The 24,411-nt window shown below is 31.6% G+C and overlaps 3 protein-coding genes, 3 non-coding genes and 1 pseudogene across 7 annotated transcripts; 6 read left to right on the top strand and 1 right to left on the bottom strand.

Moving 5' to 3' along the window:
* Nucleotides 1-91: 91 nt before the first annotated feature.
* On the bottom strand, nt 92-5,900 carry LOC145638533 (putative methyltransferase PMT15). Of its 2 annotated transcripts, none has more exons than XM_081689511.1 (6): nt 5,226-5,900; nt 2,248-2,458; nt 1,654-1,951; nt 1,129-1,521; nt 850-927; nt 92-750 (listed from the first exon to the last, which is right to left on the bottom strand). In XM_081689511.1, exons 1-6 carry the CDS (start codon nt 5,898-5,900, stop codon nt 519-521), a joined length of 1,887 nt encoding a protein of 628 aa, XP_081545637.1. In that variant the 3' UTR covers nt 92-518. The 2 variants fall into 2 exon arrangements, with proteins under 2 accessions (XP_081545637.1, XP_081545638.1); XM_081689512.1 differs by having other exon boundaries at nt 94-750; nt 2,248-2,412; nt 5,226-5,364.
* A 3,577-nt stretch (nt 5,901-9,477) lies between these two features.
* On the top strand, nt 9,478-13,385 carry LOC145639541 (DNA-directed RNA polymerases II, IV and V subunit 6A-like). The gene is made up of 6 exons (XM_081690806.1): nt 9,478-9,628; nt 11,818-11,851; nt 11,937-12,106; nt 12,198-12,249; nt 12,872-12,939; nt 13,047-13,385. The coding sequence occupies exons 1-6, from the start codon at nt 9,594-9,596 to the stop codon at nt 13,114-13,116; spliced, it is 429 nt and encodes a 142-aa protein (XP_081546932.1). The 5' UTR covers nt 9,478-9,593; the 3' UTR covers nt 13,117-13,385.
* LOC145641370 (small nucleolar RNA snoR69Y) lies at nt 10,406-10,500 on the top strand. Its single transcript, XR_014115403.1, has one exon. It is a non-coding gene; the product is annotated as a small nucleolar RNA snoR69Y (small nucleolar RNA).
* On the top strand, nt 10,695-10,787 carry LOC145641373 (small nucleolar RNA snoR69Y). Its single transcript, XR_014115405.1, has one exon. It is a non-coding gene; the product is annotated as a small nucleolar RNA snoR69Y (small nucleolar RNA).
* On the top strand, nt 10,981-11,070 carry LOC145641372 (small nucleolar RNA snoR69Y; annotated as a pseudogene).
* On the top strand, nt 11,234-11,326 carry LOC145641371 (small nucleolar RNA snoR69Y). The gene has a single exon (XR_014115404.1). It is a non-coding gene; the product is annotated as a small nucleolar RNA snoR69Y (small nucleolar RNA).
* A 6,742-nt stretch (nt 13,386-20,127) lies between the features above and the next one.
* On the top strand, nt 20,128-23,945 carry LOC145638532 (F-box protein PP2-A13-like). The gene is made up of 3 exons (XM_081689510.1): nt 20,128-20,553; nt 22,120-22,238; nt 23,180-23,945. The coding sequence occupies exons 1-3, from the start codon at nt 20,173-20,175 to the stop codon at nt 23,592-23,594; spliced, it is 915 nt and encodes a 304-aa protein (XP_081545636.1). The 5' UTR covers nt 20,128-20,172; the 3' UTR covers nt 23,595-23,945.
* The last annotated feature ends 466 nt before the right edge of the window (nt 23,946-24,411 follow it).

The raw sequence follows: 24,411 nt of genomic DNA, 5'->3' as shown, positions 1-24,411 counted from the left end.
AAGAAATGGAGGGAACTTATAGTCAAAAACTCTCTTCGAAATTATCAATGACAAATAATAGATAGCTCATGAACAAATTCATTCTTGTCAAGACATCCAAGAGATAATATATCATTTTAAAGAAAATTCTAATAGTTTGACATTTCCATACACATGAGATGATCACAGAAATGTTTTACCTATGAATTTTTTAACTCTATAAATCAATCAATTACAACAATAATAAAAGAATTAGATATACTATATGTTTATCGTCTATAAATTTCAACTAAAATAGACCGGGGGTAATGCTAGTGAGTATATTGATAGTACCATCTTCCTTTTCCTCCACCAATACTCACATTTCACCAAAGAAGTGGTGAGTCTTGACTCTTGAGAGAAGACGACCCAAAGACTTAAGTATGTTTCCGAGAAAGGTTACTCCAAATGTTAAATAAAAAAGAGCTTACAAAAGAATCGATTGTCAAAATGAACAAAAAAAAAGGGTAAAAAACCTAAGATTTGGACCTTAATAATCTCTAAGAATCAGTTTGGACAGGTGCAGGAGCTGTCCAATATTGTTTAACAGCAACCATGACCTTCTCTCTTTGCATTGGACCTTCCTCATGATCATATATTATGCTATCCCATTGCATTTCGTCGATGTTAGTTTTCACCTTCACTAAAACATCAATGTCATCTCTGAATATTACACAACCTTCAGGCCGTAAAATCCTGTCCATCTCTAGTAGAATGTCTTCCATCTTACACCTACAGCATATTTTCGTGATCACGAAGTTTAATCAGCTACTTAAGTCAGTTAATTTGAAGGCTAATTGGATCATTATAAAGGGAAAAAACATATATTACCTGCCATCGTAAAGGCTAAATACAGAATCAGCATGTAACAAATCATACGTTCTTGGATAAGTAGACATTGCCTCACACCTAGCAGAAATATTCGAAATAAAACCATTAATTAGTATTGAACTTTATGCAATTTTTGGAGTGTAAATCAAATATTTGTGTACAAATATATGTAGTTATTACTTGATTACTAGTATATAAACAAGAGACAAAGTTTTTAGTTGTTGCAAGAAGTTTGAAGGAAAACTTTGTTACAAAAACCAACTATAATAATGGACTTACCAGCTTTGGTATGTACCAATAAGACCACGTTCGAAGACGACTCCAAGAGTATTAACCTTGGCCTCAACAGGAACAACATTCATAACCCAAACAGGGTCATTGACAAGGGCAGCTGCAAAGCCTCCCAATTTCGCGTTCATGTCAAGGAGATTGCGATACCTCCCTGGATCATTTAGTGCATTGTTCAAGGACTTGTAGTATGCTAACCTCTCCTTCCAAATCGCGGTATCTTTTGTGAAAACATCAGGGGTTATACCCTCCAAGCTACCACTACTCACCCTTGGAGGAATTGATGTTAGTCTAGTTGGCCATTTCGCTCTTTCCCCTCCTGCTATTTGAGTTATATTAGAGACTGAAGGGAGTGGAGTTAAACAGTCCTCCATTTTTGTATACCTACAATAACCAATCATGTTATATGAACTTTAGTAATACTCAAAAAACTCGTGTGTAAATAAAATGAAACGGAGGGAGTATATGACTATAGGTAACAGGGTAAGACTATGAGATAAAAGATTGTATACATACCATGCAAGATCAGGATCTTGAGCATTACAAAATCGCGGTTTCTTAAAAACCTTGCGGCTCTTCTTGCAGTGTTCATGATTAGAAGGCTTCTGCCATACTGCAATATCGCCTCTTTGCTTAAGTTTTTTCCAACAAAGGCTTTTAGCAACAGCTTCAATGGTGTTTTGTTCAGAGCTCAAATCTTCCTTGCTTCTATCCCAACCTTTCCAATGACCCTCCCAGTTGATGGGTGGCCCGGAAAGGATCCAGTAACCTCCAGGCCGTAGAATCCTGTCCACTTCAATCAAGTAAAGTCCGTCTGCTCAATCACAACAAGTGACTAATTAGCTCATGAATGTGTAGAAATCATGAAAACATGAACACTCAATAAACACATATACATGATAAACGTCAATTAATAACAGAACTTGCAATATGTGTCATGACACATTGCAAGTTCTGTTAAATGAATACATTATTATAGACAAAAATCATATAATAACAATCCTATATCGATATGAAAACATTAAAACAAATACGAATCACAATTATTTAAGACCTCAATGCCTAAAAATGCAGCTCATAAAAACAGAACACGATAAGATGTTAAGTTACCATATTGACCCCAAGGGATGAGGCAGCGCGAACAATGAGCCATGTCAAAAGATCTCGAAGGGTAAGGAAGGCGGGTGGTAGCCATGATCCCTATCAATGCTGGTACACCTCTCTCAAGGGCAAATTGAACCTGTGCTTCATGTGTGTCTTTTGGTGCAAATGACACTGTTAGGATGTTGCGTGACAAAAGGTAAGCTCCAAAACTTGCAACCTTCAAATATATTACCCAAGAATAATCTTCAATAAGTCATTATTCACATCTCCTAAACTATTATATTGCTTATTGTTTAACTTCCACCATTCAATTTTTTCATCATCCACAATTCGCACTATCTCCATATCTTTAATTACATAATAATTTAATATTTTAAATCTTGTAACATATACAGTTAGGTTTTTATTAAATCACGTGAATAATAAGTAAGTAGCACAAAAAAACAGAGGGAGTAATAATTTGTAGCTGGACCATATGAGGTCAGGCAACTACTAATCCTATGTGATTGTGAGATATTTTGCTTCAACCTTCTCCCTTAATCAAAGCCATTAAACGACATTATAGTCTATACATCTTGTGAAGAGTTGTTAGCTAATATATATGGTTAAATTCCAAGATTTGACAAAATTATAAGGAAGATGTAATGTAAAATACATTATAATAAATTAATAATGGTCATCATATATATAAAACATTATCAATTATGACAATATTAACAATTAATCAAAGTTGTTAGCCGTAATTTTGTTGTAGCTATCATAATTTTCTAAGTTTATCGTTGATTTATAATTAAAAAGTGTACAAATGGCAATATTTGTGAAGTTCAACTAGACTTTTGACCCGTTCGATGCACGAGTTGTTACTTAGATTATTTTTCTTGAAAAGTGTCGGTGTTGTGGAATTTAGCTAGGTATATATATATATATATATAGATATTGTAGGGCATGAAATGACACATTGGTTTAAGTTATATTTAAGTTAAGGAGATGAAAAAACTATTTTATTGTTAATGTAATGAGCGCTAATTAGTTTAACTTTAATTTACTATATTGAATATGAAACACTTAATGTTCTTACTTAAATTTGTAAGTTCTAGAATGCATAAAGATTAAAGACTCAAACATTATTTATATATTTTATTTTTATATTAAAATGGGAATTTAAAAAGAAAGGATTAAGAAAGGTGACATGTGGCATATGAGTGATTATGATGACATGTGGCTTAGTATAGATTTGTGGTTTGTGTTTTTAAATACTAAGTATAGATATAGATATAGATTTACACCATTACATGAACAGAGGTGGAATCTTTACTTTGGTGACAAGTTATGTTCCCCTTTCATATCTAACACATGAAAGATAATGACAAACTTACAGATCTCTTTTTAAAAAGTTATTAAAACTAGTTTTAATAACAAATTTATTAAGGTCTCATTTTCTTAGCAATATTATCTCTCTTTTTTAATAACTTTCACAAAAAATTCCACTATGATTTCGTATAATTGATATTACCCAAGACATATTATTAAGTGAAAGAGAAAGAACATTCTTTAAAGCATAAAATACATTAATTTGCCTCTCATAATTATGCTACTTGTATGTGTTTACAAAGCATTTTAGTTTATTTTCTTCTCATAATCACTTGATACTTGGTTTGATAATTTATAATTACTCTGTTTGATAATACATTATATGTGTTGTGATTATTGATTTCAACAGAGGGAGTACATTAAAATTATTAAAAGATCGATATTAACAATTTAATGGTATTTGTACGTTATCATTCAATAATTTATCATCAATGAATATAAACTCAAAATAGTTAATTTAGAGATCAATAAAAGAGATGTAGGCTAGACAAGTTTGGAGACTTGGACCATCCTTAAGATATTAATCGTTGACATCCACAAGGTCATTGTAAATTTGTAACTCAAAATGATAATTTTTTTTTTTTTTGAAACGAACTCAAAATGATATTTCAAATATAATGACTTTATGAATATCAATTAGTTTAATTGGTTAAAATATAGACGATGGTACTAAAACCTTATATTAAAATTTGCCCGACATTATTTATCCTTTGTAATTCTATCTCTTAAATAAAAATAATACGAAGTAATTCTTCATTTAATAATGGCAATTTTTTTTTTTTTTTTTGATTAATCAATTAATTTTTTTTGAATGAAAGTAAAAGATTAATTATTATACTTGAAATGTTGCATTTATCAACTTTTGCCAGCAATTAATATTATTGTGATCTACCAAAAAGGAAACAATACTATGAATCCTCTTATTTGCTGCATAAAATCATACCCAATCCTAACTTACCATAATCTGAGCTGACCCCTCTTTCACCTACCTAAGAAAATCCAAAAAACTGATCACCAAAAATCCCAAAAAATTAATTTCAAATCCCAAATTCCGGTTCATTCCCGGTTCAACTAAACCGATCAACTTTTTTACCCAAACACGTAACTCCATTATTCCATTGAAAAGTCAATCAAACTTCATGTATAGGCCTCCACGAATATCACACGTCAAAACTCAAAACCATAGAAAAAGCATCACAATTAATATAAAGTCTTATAAATAATTGGATGGTTTAATAGAATTCAAACTTTAATTAGTTAGAAATTAAATTAGTCCATAGTAATAATTACTCTAAGCCTTAGCTTTATAAGTTTCAAGTACCAAATTAATTTAAGTAGTTGCTTAAATTAAATCCATTGCAAAAACAAGTTTAGTTCGATTTCTTATTTCATTTGTGTTATTGCGTGTTTATGATTACGGAGTTGAACCGAGTTTGGATATAAAAAAGTCAGTACGTATTAAAACTAGTCAATATTGAATAAAGTTGATTTGTTTGTTTGTTATACTAATTTCTACCAAAGCATATCCTAAATATTTCTAACACCACATCTTCTAAAGAGTTAAGACTATTCCACACAAAATGAACCGGCCGGACTAAAAATGAAATACTTACCCCGCAACCGGTATCTATAGCGGTTCGAACCGAACCGTCTTTGAGATTAATAACTCTTCCAATCTCATCAATATAAGCATCAGCACCACGAGGAAACATGGTACCACCACCAGGGAAAGTGAACCGGTCACCTTCGAACCGGACCCAATTTTGACCGGCTTTTTCAACGGTTAACCATTTATGAGGAACATTAGCGTACCATACCATATCCCTACTTTCCGGCCATCGAAACGGCGTCGTATAACCATTAGGTGCAGGAATACGACACCGTAGAAACTCACTCTCTTCCAAGGGACAGTGACGTTCACGGTACACTAGGCGTTCCCGTGGGAATGGTAGGGAACGATCGACATCGTGACATGGAGTGTACTCGGATAAGTTAGGGTTGCATGGAGGGAAGTGAGGTACACGCGCTGGTGAAGGGATCTCATGGTGGGGTTTGAAGTCTAGGGGGATCGGTAGCGGATTGGTGGAGTTGGTGGTGGAGGTGAAACATGAGGTGGAGAGTTTTACGGGGAAAAGCGACGAAGGTGGGGTGGTAGGGTGGTAAGAGCCTAGGAGATATGAGAGTGTACAAAGGAGGAGAAGTGATAGTAAGTAATAAAGGTTTAATTTTTGGCTAAAAAAGAGGAAGAGTTTGTGTTTAAGGTGGTAGTAAGGGTGGTGGTGTGCCATAGTGTTGGAAGTGAGGGAGAAAATTAATGAAATGAAATTTATGGGGGGATATTTATATATATGGAAGAGTATATGTTATTTTGTTGGTGGGTTTGACAAAATGAAAAGTGTGATTGTGTTATTTTTTTTTAATTATTTCTTTTTTCTTTTTGAAATACGGATAATGTAAGTATGTAACAATAGTATAATGCTGTAAATTTTATTACTTCGTATTAATTAAAAGTCTTTTGTTGTAATGAAGAAATCTTACAAAAGTTAAAAAAAATAATTTTCTTAAAAATATATACTACGTACTATCTATAAAACGATTTATTTTTTGATAACCTCGTCTGAAATGACCCAATGATGCAACATATAATCTGTTGCATAGTTGGCTAGATATTATGCACGAGACTTAATGTTAAATAAAAAATGGAAATTACGAATTATTAAACTTTTAGGGGAGGTATATTTATCTAAGAAGGAAAAGAAGAGTGATTAAGAATTCAAGATTTACAAGATTACAACGCGGTTTTTCCTATTGTAGATGTGGGCATAAAATAATTTGTAATTCTTATTTGGATTTAATTTATGACTTATTAATAATACATTAATACCTTTACTTTGGGTGATTAGCATAAATTAGCATTTGCTTAATATTTTTTTTTTTTAAAAAAATAATCTCATTCTTAGATGTATGCTATCATAAAGGATTTATGTTAAATAACATGATTTACTTCCATATTAGACATGTTTTAATATAAAATAATGGTAATAAAATCCTCATAATCTTCAAATAATGGTAATAAAATCCTCATAATCTTTATACAAACCCAAATATGAAATATGTATTAAAAAAAGGCCCAATTCTCATGCTTAATTAAAGAACAATATATTTATTTACATGACGATATTAGTTTTAATGCCCAATTATGATAATTCTGAAAACATTAAAAAATTAACATTGCGAAACAATGAAAAATCCGTACTAAATACATATATATTTTTTAAATACAAATTAAATCAAATCATATTGCATATTTGCATTGGCATTTTAAACCGGCAACATTCGACAATTATCCCGTTCTGTCGTATGTCATACACCATTATTACACCCCATAACATGTATCAACTTATTGATCAACTTATTGATTAACACGGAGTATGTACATTCAATAAGAACTAAACATGTAAAATCAAAATAGAAATTCCCATGCCTTTTCTCGTGATAGTGATTAAGTAGTAGGACTACATAATATTACTAGCTAGTAGTAGCTAGGCAAGTAAGGTAGCTTTTGCTTTAGGAATTCTACTGAATATTAAGAGTAGCTCATACATTATGTGTTCGCATTTAAAAGTCCGCGCGTATCAAAATTTTGAAACACTTCACACTTCTTGAATCTAGGATAGCTTCTCAAGAGGTTTTTGTATCTCTTACATGGTAGGATCATACTCATCATAACAAAGCAAATAAACTCCAACTTTTTAGCCCGTTGAGTCTTTAATTTACGAACGCTACTTATATTTTTTCTTTTGGTGAAAAAAAAAGTCGCTCCCAAGATTTATTAAATAGCAAATCATATTATTATATTTTATATTTGAGTGTAACGTTTATTTAAGACTATATTACTACTGTCACTGTGTCACATACACGATATAGCAAGTGGATAATGAAAACATTAAAGTATATCGTGGAATAATATCTCACTAGTGTAATACTAGTGTCAATTGTGTAGTGACTTTCCCCAAGTTGGAATTACCATTTCTACTCCAATACCTCCACATGCAAAGTTGCGCAATTTCACTCCAATTTTGACTAACCATCATCAAATTTTACCATTCTCTCCTTTTGCTTGAAAGTCTAATTAGTGGATAATTTTACACGAAACTTCATATTGCTAGACATTAGTTAGTGAGATTGCTACATTAACTAGCTATTTACCCAAGTCAAGTTGTTTCGAGCAATAATACATCATTTGATTGACCATTGACTCATTTTTCGGACTACTATTTCTAATTCGCTTATTATATTTCCCTAAAAAAAAAAAAAGTTACAAGTAGCAAGACTAGCTATAAAATCATTCATAAAATTTACCCTTGAAAAGAAAATACTTTTCTTCCAACATGGTTCGAATTTATGCATCTTTGGAAGGTCTCCTTTGAAATCAAAGAATGTTTCCAAGATGAAAAAGACATTTGGTAAGCATAAATGCGGGCCATCTCTTACGTGACATGGGTCCCATTACTTAATTAGGAAATTGCTCACATTATTTTGTTCTAATTTTATTTTTGTTGGAGTAGAATATTTCATTATGTTTATGATTATGTTTATGTCAAAATGTTATGAATTAATGATAATCCTCGTCAATTAATTTTTATGTTTTTAAAATAAGGCATTAATGGATCATTCAATTGGTCAGAGCCTCAGAGGTAATAGATAAGGAGCATAAATTCACGTGACATAAGCTAATAAGAGCAACTATTTAAGAAAAAAAAGGGGCTAATAAGAGCAATTTTATGATGTGTGACTATCATCAACTCATTATCAAAGAAGTATTTATATAGTGAATAATTATTGTGATTCTTAGGACAAGTAGATAATACAACATACAACTAGATGTTAGTTTGATAAGGAGTGATACCTCCTTTGTCATTAAATCTTGGATATACTTGATCAATTTAGGATGTAGCTATAACTCTATAAGCCTTGTAAAACATTGGATTTTATTTTATTGATTTTTGTTGGGACAATTATAAAATATACAACCTTTGTATATTATATACTTTGTATGATGTAACCATGTACCCATAAACCATTTAAGCAATTAAGCTTTTTATATATAATATATTAGAGAAATAATAATCAAGTTATATACTATTTAGAATACCTTTAATTTAGGAGGTGAAAACTAAAAATGATTGGATAGTTGGATGAATGGATGATCAAGGGCGATATAAGGTTGTATTCGACACTAGAATTTGTGTAGCTTTTAGTGGTTTGACTTATTCAAATCATTACTTAGTAAAAAAAATATTAGTGTTTGGCAATATAGTGGTGGTGTATAATTTAGTGGTTTGATTAGCTTTTGTGAAAAGTTAATATTGTTAGCTTTTGGAATTTTCTTATACTTCATCATTTTTGTAGTATTTCACAGCTAATAGTAATAGCTAATTTACTAAACACTCATACTCTATTATTTATTTCCACATATAACCGGTAGTCGACAACTAACAACTACACGTACAATTAAGGGTCTTTTATGATTTACTGAGCTGAATTGAGTTGAACTGAACTGTTAATGACGGAATAAAACTAAACTGAACTTAACTGAAATGATTGGAGCTGAATTGAATTGAAAATTGTAAATGTTTCCACCAAATAATGTCCAAATCAAATTGAAACGTAATATGGTCCCTTTAGGCTTTTACTAGACATGAGTTCAATATTTCAAATCCAAACACAAAAACTAATAAAAGCCCGTTTAAACAACACAAATCCAGCCCAAAATTAAATAAAATAAAAAAGGCCCAATGAATAAAATTAGTTCCTTTTTTAGGGTTAGGTCGGTCTTACTATTTTTGTTATTATTAAAGCCCAACAAATACTCTTCTTTCACCATACTTCCAATTCTCTGCTTTCTCTCTCTCTCTCTTCCGACCAAGAACCAATTTAGGGTTTTTGCGTTTGCTTCAGGCAAGCTTCAACAATCTTCAATGGCGGACGATGATTACAATGACATTGATATGGGGTAATTTTTCCTTTAATCAATTTATATTTTCTCGCAAATTATCGTGTTTTTTCTTCTAATTGCATGTTTTCGTGTTAGTTATTAGCTTAGGGTTTGAGTGAATTGAATGCATTAGTTTATTGGATGTTGTTGTTCTTAATGTTTGATTATCATATATTCTGTTATTTGTTTGTTGTTAATTCCCGTAATAGTTCGAGTCTTGAGCTGAAATTGGAGTGTGCTAATTTATATTCGACAATGTAATGTTGCTTTTGGTGTTTGTTGATTTATTTGTACTTCGATTAGAGTTGTTTTTCCCAATATTTACTTTTTTTTAGGTCTGTTTTGTAATTTGTTGTAAAACCTACAATTTTTTGGTGGATTATTGACCTTATAGCAGTTGTATACAAATTATTGAAGAAGATGTGGTTTTGAGAGTACAGGAGTATTTAGAAGTAGTATTTGCACAATGGGGATGATTGAAGTAGCTCTGCCAATAAACGGTTTTCGTATTAATTGGTTTTGTTAATTCTTACTAGAATAAGAAGACTTGTTGGTCATTGTTATCCTCAAGTTATATAAGGTAGAAGTTATCCTTTACAACTCGACGTATCAGTGGACCACCATTTGTTGTGAGACGTGAGGAATTTAGGTTGTTGAATCAATGAATTGTGTGTTTAATTCATGGTTTATGTAATAACACTAACTGCCTCTTTTATCACCTTCTAATGAACAAACTTTGCAAAGGAAGACCTTTTTCACAATCTTTTCTTTAAGTCTTGAGCTGTTGTGGACAATTTTAGTAGCAATGATGATAAATGTCTAATCCCAGCTCTTTGAGACCTTTTGTAGGTCCGGGAAAATACATATGTTCATTTTGTCTGAGCTATAGAATGTATCCATTTTACAAATCACACAATTTCCCTTGCAATAGAGTAAAAGAATTGGGAAACCCTCTTGTTGAAATGTGTGTTTGTCAGTTTTTTTTTTCCTTGCTCTCCCCCCTTTTATTGATCAAACATTACAAAATTGGAGATCCTTTTAATCTGTTTTTGACTTTTCGTTGCCTTAGTTTCCAGATTATTTTTTGCAATGCGATGATGACAAATGTCTAACCCCAGCTCTTTGAGGTCTTTTGTAGACCCGGGAAAATACCTTGTTCATTCTGTCTGAGCTTTAAATAAGTATCCAATTGCGAAAATGATACATACCTTTTCTCAAAAGATGAAAATTGGAGGGAAACAATTAGAGAAACTATTTTTGTAATGTATGTTCAGTAGCTGTGAACCTTTTACTCACTTTTTTAGAAGACAAATTTAGCAAAGGGCGGTCCTCTATCTCTCTTCATTTTTAGTTGTTTTTTTTAGATATCATTATGCGATGATGACAAATTTCTAATCCCAGCTCTTTGAGATCTTTTGTAGGTCCGGGAAATAGATATGTTTATTTTGTCTGAGCTTTAGAATGTATATATTTGTAAGAGAAGAAAAATTGGTAGAAAAGGGTAATATGTGAATTCTTTCATGGTTTTACAATTGAAATAACGATCTTTTGCTTACATCTTCAAACAAGCATTACTCGGGAACTACAAACTACTATCTGTCAGTAACCTTTATTTATTTGATTTTGTGTTGCGATGATGACAAATGTCTAATCCCAGCTCTTTGAGATCTTTTGTAGGTCCGGGAAAATACTTGTTCATTTTGTCTGAGCTTTGAAATGTACAAAAAAATTCATTTTCACAAGTCACAAAATTGCTGCAATAATCTGATCAAGTGAATGTCTGCCTGGTTTTTCTATCTAAATAACAAACAAATCTCCTCCAATACATGAACATGAAATTTGAGGATCTCGTGTATCCTCTTTCTTTTTTGAGTTGATTTTAATTTGACATCTCGTATCCCAGCCCTTGAGGTCTCATGAAGATCTGAAAAGTGGTTGTTTTCTTTTGTTTGAGTTGTATTTATTTGCACATACCACTCACCATTCTCCGCATAAGAATTAAAAAAGGGGAAACAAGTGGATAGTAATGTATCAGGTTCAATTGCAATGCTAATTAGTAAATACACTTATTGTATGAATGAAGTTTGATGTCTTGGATTAATTGGGGGCTATTGATATGTATTTCTTGTTTGTGCTCAAGACTATAGTGAACAAAAGTTGAAAATTTCATGTTCACTGATACAAAAATGGCGGGTTTGATTTTACAGGTATGAGGAAGAGCCCCCAGAGCCTGAAATTGAGGTAAAAGATCTTTAACTATATGATCTAATTCTTGTTTCATGATTATAGCTATAGCCCAGTCATCTTCATTTGCCACTGTATTTAGGAAGGGGAGGAAGAAGAGACTTTACAGCCAGATGATGACTTGAATGATCCTCTTATAGAAGGTGAAGACAGAGAAGGGGAGGCAAAAGAGAAGCAGCAGAGGAAGACATCTAAATACATGACAAAATATGAGCGAGCTAGAATTCTAGGGACACGTGCACTTCAGATCAGGTTTGTAGAACTAGACTGTCAATTCATTAATAGTAAATGTGGTATAGAGACACTGCATTTACTGATCAATTGAATATTTATGGCTATGCAGTATGAATGCCCCGGTCATGGTTGAATTGGAAGGTGAAACTGACCCACTCGAGGTGATTTTTTTTTGAGCCCTTTATGCCTGATCCTTCTTATTGTTTCTTGTCACTTCCCTAACATATGCCAAGGTTGAGGGCTAAACATTATGAAAGTCTGTGGGGGTGGAATGCTCTTTCAGGCTTTCAGCTCTTGACTTTTAAGGCAATTTACAACAAATTATTCAGAGATGTGATGGTTAGCCATTTCAGCATGTTGGGGTCCTGGCATTGCGTTTTTGCTTCTTGGTGCAATACTTGTAACAAGGAATTTAGTGGGGTGGGAAATTCTTTGCATAAGCCTTCAGCCTTCTCAGTGTGGTTTAAACTTGCTTTCTTTTCTGTATACGAAGTCCTTGTCTCTGAGATATGGGAGGACCAGGGGATTATTCTGCTTGTATCACTGTATGGATTCAGTTAGTCAGTTGTTTCTTTTTCCTTCTTCCAACAGAATTCTTAGCTAAAGCTATGTATAAAGGGAATATATTCTCATAAGAATTCAAATCATGCAATACCGTGAATAATCTCTTCCCGAAATGTAGTTTTTCATTTCATTAAATTTTGTTTTGTGGGGACTGAGATGCAATCAAATTTCTTTGTGCATTGATGATGTTTAATATCTTTTTTCCTTGTGGGAAATCAGATTGCTATGAAGGAACTACGACAACGCAAGATACCATTTACTATTCGTCGTTACTTGCCTGATGGAAGGTACATCTTTGATTGAATACAATGTGTTATCTCTGTTTGCTATCCCACCTGTTTTTAATTGAGAAACATTGAATGGTTAATTTGATCGCTTTGTAAATATTCTACAGTTATGAAGACTGGGGAGTGGATGAATTAATTGTCGAAGATTCTTGGAAGAGGCAGGTGGGAGGTGACTGAGGAGAGCAGAGCTATTCTTGAAGTCATTGCTGTGCGGGTAATATTAGCTCTGAGATGACTTGTGGAGTTGTGGATATATGGAATTAAAAACATAACAGTCATGGAATGCTATTGTGAATATTTTGTTAACTCAATATGATCAATGTAATAGCTGTGGATTTATTAGCTTAATAATTTACTGCTGCCATCGACGTGTTTGGGTCTGATATCAGACCATCGATCCTTAGGATCAATTTGAGTGCAAGTGGACAGTTTGATGATTGGATTCATGGTGCTTATCCAAGTGCTCAAACTACCCAAGAATTGAAGTCTGAATGAACCTGCAATCATATCATATATTCACATGGACAGTTCGTTCTTGTTTATTGATTTTGAGATGCAAATATATTTTTGTTAGAACGGCAACTTCGTAGGTTGATAATGAAAGCAGTAAATATGTAGTATGTATTATTGGGTTGGTCTTATAATTAGATCTACACTTATAAGATACACTTATATCAGATCTTTGTAGATATTTAAATGAGGTTAATGTCCGAGGTCGGTCGAATTTTGGCTACATTACCATTTGGATACACTGCCAAATAAAATTTGGTTGGCTGTGTAGCAATTGACAAAAACCATCCAACTTTGTTTACGCACCAATTATTGATGTGCCAAATATGATACTCGTAATCGGCATCAATACACATACACTACTACATTGAAGTCTTTCTTTTCTTTTTTGGAGGGGGAAGGTAAGGCGGGTAGAAAATGCACCTAAGATCAAATATTTCGAGCCGGCTTCAAGTGCAGACTCTTTGCCTTGTATTGATCTGAGTATTATGAGCCTCTTTTCTTTCTGCCTAGCTCCCTAAAAATAACATGAGCAATCATTTGTATATTCATTCTTTGACTAGTTCTTCAGTGAAGTGAGTTCCTTGACTTTGGTCACTGTAATTTGAATGTAAAATCCAATAATTTGTTTAGGAGAAAACTTGGACATAAAAATATTATAACAAAAGATTTATTTACTCATGAATGTTATATTGTTTTTTGATAGAAAATTTTGAATGATATTGAGATAAGATAGGTTGAAATCAGAATGATATTATTTAAAATGTTACTATGTATCTATGCATATACAAGTTGTTCACTTGTTCAGAATTATTATCTCAAACAATTGATTGTTATGGTTCAAGAATTCAATTTCTAAACGATTGTTAGAGCTTGTTATTATTGAATTCACTCAATCAATAATCAATCAAGACCAAAAAAAATATCAGGTTCATGTACTAGCTGTACATCAAAAATAATTCATTTACACACATCTTACTCGTAATTGTAATTTGTATATGTATACGAATAAAAATCTATAGATAACAATTCAAAGATCGTATGATTGTGATTCGATACGAGAAGACGTTGCTTGCCTCTTGTATGTTTGGTAAGGCTCTCAATTAGTCTTCTGACTAGAATTCTTGTATATCCACTTATCCATTTCAACAAGCTTATTACTATAACAAGTATGTTACGTTTGGTTGGTTGGGGATCTTGGTTATACATAACCCTAAGTTTTCTTTGTGATAATAATAAAGTTTGTTGTTTCTTTTTGCTATAATTGGACCTACTCTTATTGTTAGATTGTGACACAAATATTTTGTTTTCGATTAATTTATAATGAAAGTGACACTTATTTGAACTTGTTCAAGCATCATGAATTGTAAGAATTGGGTATTGAGGAAGACGATTTTTTAGTACTCTTGATGACTACAAATTAAACTTTGGTGAAAGTAGGTAGACTTTATGTATTGAAATATTTAGAAAGTACTAGCTCTATATTTTTTTCTATATAAATTGCAACAATTTAACTTTTGTATATGTATAAACTAAAATCAATTGCATGTATTAGTATGTTATCATAAAATATTGTTATTGAATAAATTAAATGTAGTATAATTTCTAAAGTTTAATTAAATTTTTTTTTTTTGAAAAAAAAAAGTTTAATTAAAATGATATCAATGGTTAATGTTTTACGACTTTACATATACATATGCCTTTTTATTTTATTAAAAAGAATATTAATGACCAATGTTGTATTTTTCTCGTTAAATAAAATCTTGTATTTTTATCCCAAACATTAACCATTAAACATTTTTTTTTTGCATGTACAAAATTTTTTTACCATTAATTTTTTTTATATACAAAATAATACATGAATCTTTCTTAACCTTCCCGTTCTAAGAAACTAGGAACAAACACTCTATCTTGTTTTAATTTACAAGTCGGCTAAATTGGTAGTCAAGTAGTCAATAATCAAATAATTAAATACAAATAATTTTGATTTCCTCAGTTTGTGGTGTTCATTTTGTTGATGACAAAGCATGCTATGTTGGTGATTAGCTGAAACATGGCAGATATTTTATATATGTGGCTCAAGTGTGTAGCTGACTCATTACCACGTCATAAATTCAATTAAAAATCAATGAATTATACTTTTGGTATTTTTAGACAAACGAACACATAATGGAATAGCTTAGATCATGCTCGATAATGCACAATAATTCTCCACTTCTAGATCTTTTAATACCCTAATTATAATAATAAGTATTATAGATTAAGTTCTTGTCTGATATAATTGGTGCAATGACTAGAAATAATATCTACTAGTAGAAATAACATATAATTGCAAGTAGTTTTTTTTTTTTAAATAATTGGATATTAAGACTTTCTTCTTCTTCTTCTTTTTTTTTTTTAAAAAAAAAAAAAAAAAATTCCTTAGGTACGTATTGTTAAAAATATTACCTGTAGTCAATCATAACAATTAGGCAGAATGATATATATACTACGTAGTTTAAATATCGTTGATAGGAAGATAAAGTTAGAAACATTAATTTCAAATTTAAAAAAGTCATCAAAGACTTGTGATCAAGTCATACTATTTTCGGCTTAATAGTTTTAACTTTAAAGACGAAACTTACAATAGCTTAGATACTTTGTACTACGTATATTTTATGGTAAAATATTGTGCCACTTAGTAAAGTAGTCTCTTAATAATAATTAGTTCTACTAATCTAATCCAAAAAATTTCTAATAATGGACCTTTATGCCTTGTTGGCATAGCATGTTCACTTTATGTTTTTCTAATGTAGGAAAAGGTGGCCTAAATGTTCCTTTGCCCTTAAACTAAGATGAAAAGACACCTCTTGTTAAGAAGTGAATGTGATACAAAAATAAAATAAAAATGGTTAGTAAACATCTGGAATAAAGTGGAAAATTTAAAGAATAAATTAACTTTTAAGTGGTTAGATCCTCTTTTTCACATGAAAGCAAAAGGAACAATTAAAAATAGATTAGAGAGTTAAAAGTGTAATTAATTATTCTAATAATAATGTTATTGGGTGTAATAGAACTATAGAATTGGATAAGATCAACTAAGTTTTGTATTATTGCAATGTGTGAATCAAATAGTTGCTTAGATTCGCCACATAAAATGTTTGATGACTTTTTTGTAATGTGTATAATATAAGAATTTTGCATAATATGTGAATACAAAATTATGTAATACGTAAACAAAGTGAATAATCTTTAATCTAGTATTCCATACTCTATGGAGCAAAATTTTGAAAAAAACTTATTATACTCTCTTCAATATTCTTAGGTTGACGAGTCTAACTAAACAAGGGTTTTCAAATCTTGGTTCGATGTATAAACATGGTTCTACACTTCTACTTCGAAATTAAAACACATAATAGGGATCACCAATTCGCTATTGGTTAGTATTTGAGTAATACTGTAATAATCAAATACGGAGTATAAATACTTGAGAGAATTATCAATTCGGATGAAAAGTAATGATCAAATGAATCATCAATTAAATTTTGTGGGTGATACGTAAAATATTATTCGACTAAGCATTGTTTACATTAGTCTAATTCTTCGTGTAAAACTTTTTTTCCTTTTACCAAAAACAAACAAACAAAAAAAAAAATACTATATTAAATTGATATTCTATCATTTCATAAAAATATAAAATACTGTATAAAAAATTGCTATCCATGAAATTTAAATGTCGGCCTCCTTATCCGAGAGTATGAGCATGGGTAGTGCTAGACTGCTAAGGGCATACGTAGCGTGCTAAAACAAGCCAACTAATTAATTAAGGGCTACTTCCAAGTAAATATCAGGGATTAAGGGCCTGTTCATATTTACTGAACTGAGCTGAATTGAACTGAACTGAACTGATTGGAGCTGAACTGAACTGAACTGAAATGAACTGAACTGATTGGAGCTGAACTGAACTGAACTTAACTTAACTTAACTAAGCTGAAATGAATATTTTATGAGAGAGGGAAATTAAGAGCTGAATTGAACTGAACTGAACTGATTGGAGCTGAACTGAACTGAAAATAAGTAAATATGAACAGGCCCTAAAACGTCGCACTTTGTTTAATTTATCATTCATTCACATATCGGCTTATTCAAATACACTCGTAATCTATATGTATGTTAAGACTAATTATTTCTCATCCAAAAGTTATACTAAAGAAAATGATATTATCAATTGGTTATGGAATGAATTGCAGAGTTTATATGTGATCAAACTTTCTTTCGGCGCTTATACTTAACAATCCATATAAGTTTCGTTATCTATCACTATCAATAGCATGTGGAAAACAGCCATGTAATTAAGCTTGTCTTATTATTTTAAAAGGTTTAAGTTAATGACAACTGGAAATCTAAACAGTTAACTTAAGTCCGATGATTGATAGTGTCTGACTTTGTTTCTTAAGTACTCACCATTATTGTCTTTAATTAATTTCTTCCCGTAATTAGAAAAAAGATTTTAGAGTTTCTATAAATTAGTGACATCTGGATGTTTTAATTAGCACCTGGATTGCATTATTATTGTTATTGCCTATAATTTCGTCTTGGCCATAATTACGCTCATCTGAGAGTGAGGGATGGGTCAAGTGGTTAGAGCTTTCCTCTCGATTCCAGGAAATTCTGGGATCGATTCTTATCACCCCGCCCTTGTAGCTCTCTAAGCACCAAAAAAAAAAAAAAAAAAAATATACGATTACTAATCTAAATGCAAGATTTGATCGAAATATAAACATCATCCTAATATATACTACTTCCGTTTATTTTCACTTTCATGACTAATCTAATACGGAGTAATCAATAATGACATTCGTTATTTCCCTAAAAAAAAAATAAAAAAATAATGACATTCGTTATTAATTGTATCATGTATGTAGTATATCGGTACAATAATCAACTAATGTGTGTATATAAATTACTCGTAAAACATACTCCGTAATACAAGATTTGAAGTCAAGAAACTTTCATCCTTTGTTTTTATTTATGTAATTAAATATTACAGAGTATAAATTTATATTGTATGTATTTGTATTATATATTAGATATTAATAATGTATAGGATTACTTTCATTCACTTGTATATCGGTGCGGTCTTTATAGAGAGTTTATTTCATGAATGAGATTTATACTAGTATAAGAAAGTTCATACAAATTATTTAGTATTAATGCATGGTATGTTGAAAATATAAATGCAAAAACTTTTTTTTTTTTTTTTTTTCACAAATTTTGTTTTTTTGACAATGGATTCGAGTAATAAGAAATTGGAAATTCTTTTAATAAGTTCTAGTATTCAAGTATATAAACACCATCACTACTCCACAACAATTTAATAAATCTTTAAAAGCCGCTTGCTTAATTATATGAGTTTACGACTAGCTAATTACTAGTGTATAGTAGTATAATTATTTTTAGTACAACTAGCAAATTCGTTGGAGTGCACGCAAATTCGTCATTAAGAATATTCTCATGTAATACAAATTTCTAGTAACTATACATTACACTTCATGGATGATGTAGTTGTAGTTGTTCCCTTCTTCTGGCCAACGTATGTATTGTTGTGTTTCTTATATACGAGTACATACTTTTACTTTTCATAGTTTATTCACCATTTATTCCATTCGTTTCAAATATTTCAACCAAATTGTCAAAATTGACTTTTCAACCTAAATTTTGTAAATTATTGGCCATCATTTTTATACATAACATGTGATGTGGATGTAATGAAATAAGATACAAGCATATAGAAATTGAGCTATTTGGTTTAGAATAAGATAAAAATTAGAGAAATAAAGCTAGCTGTCGAAGCTAAGGTATATATGGTTCATAGGTAAAATAATCTATTAGCTAGTTAACACCTAAATAGGCATGTAGATTCAAAATGAGGCACGACTTTATGAAACTATGAAAGATTGATAGATAGACCACACTATTAAACAACAATTTGCTTAGAAAAAGAATAAATATGTCATATCTCATTCATGATGACTAATTTTCCTTGAGTAAATATAATATGTCCAATTCCATATGGATTGTTTGATTTTGAATTTGATTGTAACCATTATATGACTTTAAATTTATGAATTCATTCATTAAATTTATGAATTCATTCATTACTTAAAATCTACAAGTAATAATAAGAAAAATAATAGTGATTAATCATTCACTACTTTTTGCTTATCTAATATGATATGATCTGATCAGATATTATCTTATTGTCTAATTTGACCAATCTTTGACCTTAAGTGTACGGTAATCTGTGAGATAAAAATATATCAAGTGGGATCTTGTTAGAATCGTAATAATGTGTATTATATTATGTAATTTTCATAATTTTTTATTACGAAATTAAAGATATTTAGCGATAAAAAATTGCACATAAAACGATGATTTGATCTAAACTTATTTTTCTTATCTGAACTAAGGTAAACTAAACAAGGATAAGTTGAAGAGAACATAACCTAGTACCGCCGCGTTTAATAATACATTGATACATGATACCGAACGACCTAGTGGCGACTTTGGTAAGGAGCGTTACAGTCACGCAATTTCCAAAGAGCGTGAACAGTACAAACTATTCCACCAAAATAGCAGTCATATATAAATCACAAAATTATGGATAAAGCCTACTTATTTATAACACACAACCATTTTTCTCCTTTCCTCCAACAAACAACATTTCTCCAAAAATATTTTAAAATGGGTGCCGGAATTTCATCGGAATCCTCCACCGACGGCGGAGATTCGCCGGGAATTTATCGGAAACTTGAAGACATACCGGAAAGTTGTATAGCTATGATTTTGGGCCATTTTGACCCGCCGGAGATTTGCCGGTTGGCCCGATTAAATCGGGCCTTTCGCGGCGCTTCTTCGGCTGATTTTATCTGGGAGAAAAAACTTCCTACAAATTATTCATTCATAGTTGATAAAATTTCTGATTTGAATCATGAAAATGATAATGATGATATGAAGAAGAAGAAGAATTATGGTAGTATGAATAATAATAAATTGATGGGTTTAACTAAGAAGGATATTTTTGCTCGTCTTTCTCGTCCAAACCTTTTTGATTCCGGTACTAAGGTGATTCATTTTCTCTAACTTCTTTTTCTTTCCCTTACAATGTTGTAAGGGTTATCGCACCCTTACTTGTTCGGAATTTATAGTCACGTTGATAGCGTAATTTGAACGTGTTAACAACCGGACGTGAAATTTTAATCCGGTGGGAGGAAATATCTCTAAATGTTTTATGTTAGTTTACTGCTAATCTAATTCTGGATGGTGATTGTATTTTATGTTCTGAATTCTTGATAATCTTTAACTATATATTAATGCTAAATTGCTAACCATTGAGTAACAATTATTTTTTTTTAATTGATTGACTAATTAATTTAAGAAAATGAAATTATAAATTATTAGTGGTGTTTATAGAGATAAATATATAATTTTGGTTAATAGAATAAACAAATATACATTCACATATTCTTTATAAAAAAAAAAACTAAATATACTTGTAAGATAAAGGTAAAAATGTCAATTGTGTTGAGTTATAGTTAGGGATGGAGGATTTTTAAATGAAAGGCGGCAAATTTATACAAAAAATTAGTGGTGGGTTTAATTAGTGGTGGGTTTAAAAAATCGACTCATTTTGCATTCAAACTTCAAGTTGATAGAGCAATGTTGTGAGAGTGCGTGATAGAATATAAAACCAATTGAGAGATTCTACCTAACTGTACCCTCCACTAGATTTTTGGATGAACAACTTGAATTGGTTCTTTAATGATAGGCTAAAAGATTTTTTTTTTTTAGATTTATGAATATGTTGGTGATATATTGTCAATTTTATTTTGACTCATTTTACAAATATGTGTTTTTTTTCTCTTCAAGGTCTAGTTTGTTTCATTATACTTGTAGTTTGTGTTAGTTGTATATGCTGAAGTCGAGCTTGGTGAGATGTGAATGCTGGATTAATCATTCGAAAATGATACGTAAAATACAACAAAATCTTACCTTAGTCCAATAATTTTATGTTAGTATTTGTTCTTATATATATAAGGGGACAAGATCAAAAAAATTTAGTTTACGTCGATCATAAGCAGTCTTTTGTATTATTGGAGGAAAAGAGGGAATGTACGTACAAGTGTTTTATGTAGGTTAGATGTTTCACTCGAAATTGATGTCCTTTGATTTTTTTTCTTGTATGGATGTTGATTTTTGTCAAAGAATTGCAATATTATTGAAAGGCTTTTTTACCAATAAGGATAAGATTAAGGTGCTTCACTAGAGAAGCTAAATTGTGTGATTATTAGGAGTACTGTAATATCAATATAATGTCACTTTCGATGTTGACAAACTTTTGTAGAGTAGAGCAGCTAATAATCAATTAATCATTATTAACAATGGTGTTTGTATAGAATCGATTAGCCGTCTTTTAGGCTGTCCTGATATACAGATGTTTGGTTTTTCTGAAATTATTGTGAAAATGATACTAATGGCTTGTTTTACATAACGTTGTAGATGAATTGATTGGTTATGAACGCTCTTATATCCATCAGTCTAAATTTGTATAATCACCTAATATAGACATCTACTCAATTGACTCTGTATGAACCTTTATACTGATTAGTCTTATTGGATTCTGTTTGGTAGGAAGTATGGCTGGACAAGAATACTGGAGGTGTATGTGTGTCGATTTCATCTAAGGCTTTGTCAATTACTGGCATAGATGACAGGCGGTACTGGAATCACATTCCCACCGAGGAATCTAGGTGAGCTGCATGCTTTCACATCTTTGGTTTCACTCTGAATATATAGATTCAGATTTATAACATTTGTTTTTCAATCGATTTTGGTCACAATGAAGTACTCCCAAGTGTTAGACATGCCTATTATTTAACGAAATTCTATAATTTTTTGTTTTTGTTTAAAATGAAGAGTCAAGTTTCTAAATCCATGTTTGGGTGTAGAGAATTTGACATAGGGACCTTAGGTGAAATGAAGAGTCCGAATAGTTGCAGATATTAGCCCCTGGTATCCCAAAATCAGCTTGTTAGTATATAGAAGTTGGCCAATAGTTTCATGATTTCCAATTTTTTGTGTTGCTAGTCAATGATGAAAATTCTCAAGGTAACAGTAAATTGGGCTCCTTTTAGCTCCTCTGTCTGCTATTAGAATGCTAATACTATGCATAGCGTTTTGGAATTGAACCAGTCAATCATCGGTGTCTTTTTTTCCTAGAAAAGTTGTTTGTATGAATGTTGAAATGGTTATTACTTTGACGTTTTGGTGGAAGCATTGCTTGAAAACAAAGGTTTTCGTAGTTTCTTGCTGTCACATTCAGAATAAGCATTTAGGAACTAAAGTCATCGAAAGAATGGTATCTGATACTTGATCAAAACCAAGTTCATTAGACCATGTACAGTGTGCCCCTAGAATAATAAAGAGAGAAACCTGAATATGACCGACCATATCATAGTATGATAATGCACCAAATGTGAACAAAGAAAAATAAATAGGTAGATACGCAGTCTAGAAAGTTTGAGTACTTGAATCGGTGAATTTATTCCTTGATTTGGAGAAGTTGCTTTAGACACTATTGATGTTTGTGCTATTCAATTATTGTGAATTGGTATGATCTTCTGTAGTTCTATTATTGATAGTAGATATGGAATGAAGCGGTTGATTGATTAAATTTCTTTTCTGCTAGTAGATTCCAGACAGTTGCATATCTTCTTCAGATTTGGTGGTTTGAAGTGTGTGGGGAACTTGAGTTCAAATTCCCAGCAGGGACATATAGTCTATTCTTTCGAATCCAGCTAGGCAAGTCCTCTAAGAGGTTTGGTCGTCGCTCATGTAATGTTGAACATATACATGGATGGAACCTAAAACCTGTCCGATTCCAGCTAACAACATCAGACGGTCAGCATGCTTCGTCAGAGTGCTACTTAGATACTCCAGGATCATGGATCCTCTACCATGCAGGAGATTTTGTCATCAAGGAGCCTGATAAATTGACAAAGATTAAGTTTTCAGCTAGGCAGATCGATTGTACCCACATCAAAGGTGGTCTCTCTTTCGATTCTGTCATGATTCTACCCAAGAGTATAGCCCATAAAGTTAGGTAAATTCTCTTAGATATGTCATATAGTGAGAAAAATGATAGAAGTAAACAGAGTAGTTGGTTCATCATAGTAGGTTGGTTGTATACTTGTATAAGGGCTTATTCATGTACATAGTCAAGATGTCTGTTTTTCTAGGGCGAGCTTGGCTTCATTAGCTCATAGTTGTTCTGTTATGCAGATTGAGTCCTTAGCATTTCTACTTGTACAAGTGATCTAGGAATTCAGAAGGTAGTAGCTAGTAGATTTTTTTGAGTCCTCCAGAAGATTGTGTTTGTTCGGTTTCTAAAGCTCTTGTATTAAAGTTATTTAAACCTTGTACTGTATTTATGTTCAGATTATGTTTGCTTTCGAGAAGGCAGTGAGTTAAGGATTCAAGGCTATATAAGTATATTTTTTTGTTGGTGTTTATACAGAATATCATGTCCAGTAAGACAATAGCCGTCAAAGAATATGTACATACTATTATGTATATCAGATTTTCGGTATTTGCATAGATAGTGCAATGGACGAGGGTTAATAAATCAGTTATCATGTTTCCATCATGTGGTAACTCATCGCTGATGCTAAGTTGGTTCTACGGTTATGCCTTACATGATGATCTGAGGTTCCAGCACATTATAAGCTACGGGTTGATGGCATTCCAACATTGTTTAGAGACGCTCGAGCCATATCTAGATGATACAACATGTAAACAGATAGTGTGACAATGAGAGAAGTAAAAAAAATTGTACTTTGGGGCTGAGAGCCTTAGAGTACTTGAGAGGCGTTGGGCCGTTGAGAAAGACACTTATCAACAGCTCTACTTTTGATTTAGTTACGC

Source organism: Chenopodium album, chromosome 7, assembly GCF_948465745.1.
Source record: "Chenopodium album chromosome 7, dcCheAlbu1.1, whole genome shotgun sequence".
Taxonomy (NCBI): Eukaryota; Viridiplantae; Streptophyta; class Magnoliopsida; order Caryophyllales; family Amaranthaceae; genus Chenopodium; species Chenopodium album.
This window is presented reverse-complemented; position numbering and strand designations above follow the sequence as displayed.

What these genes read in the sequence shown, in the direction of transcription:
- LOC145638533 (XM_081689511.1), bottom strand. Translation starts at nt 5,900, where the DNA reads ATGGCACACCACCACCCTTACTACCACCTTAAACACAAACTCTTCCTC. An exon ending in CTATAGATACCGGTTGCGGG is followed by an intron (nt 2,459 to 5,225) that starts GTAAGTATTTCA and finishes ATATATTTGAAG; the next exon opens with GTTGCAAGTTTTGGAGCTTA. An exon ending in CATCCCTTGGGGTCAATATG is followed by an intron (nt 1,952 to 2,247) that starts GTAACTTAACAT and finishes GTGATTGAGCAG; the next exon opens with ACGGACTTTACTTGATTGAA.
- LOC145639541 (XM_081690806.1), top strand. Translation starts at nt 9,594, where the DNA reads ATGGCGGACGATGATTACAATGACATTGATATGGG. An exon ending in ACACGTGCACTTCAGATCAG is followed by an intron (nt 12,107 to 12,197) that starts GTTTGTAGAACT and finishes ATGGCTATGCAG; the next exon opens with TATGAATGCCCCGGTCATGG. An exon ending in CGTTACTTGCCTGATGGAAG is followed by an intron (nt 12,940 to 13,046) that starts GTACATCTTTGA and finishes AATATTCTACAG; the next exon opens with TTATGAAGACTGGGGAGTGG.
- LOC145638532 (XM_081689510.1), top strand. Translation starts at nt 20,173, where the DNA reads ATGGGTGCCGGAATTTCATCGGAATCCTCCACCGACGGCGGAGATTCG. An exon ending in TTTTTGATTCCGGTACTAAG is followed by an intron (nt 20,554 to 22,119) that starts GTGATTCATTTT and finishes TCTGTTTGGTAG; the next exon opens with GAAGTATGGCTGGACAAGAA. An exon ending in ATTCCCACCGAGGAATCTAG is followed by an intron (nt 22,239 to 23,179) that starts GTGAGCTGCATG and finishes TTCTGCTAGTAG; the next exon opens with ATTCCAGACAGTTGCATATC.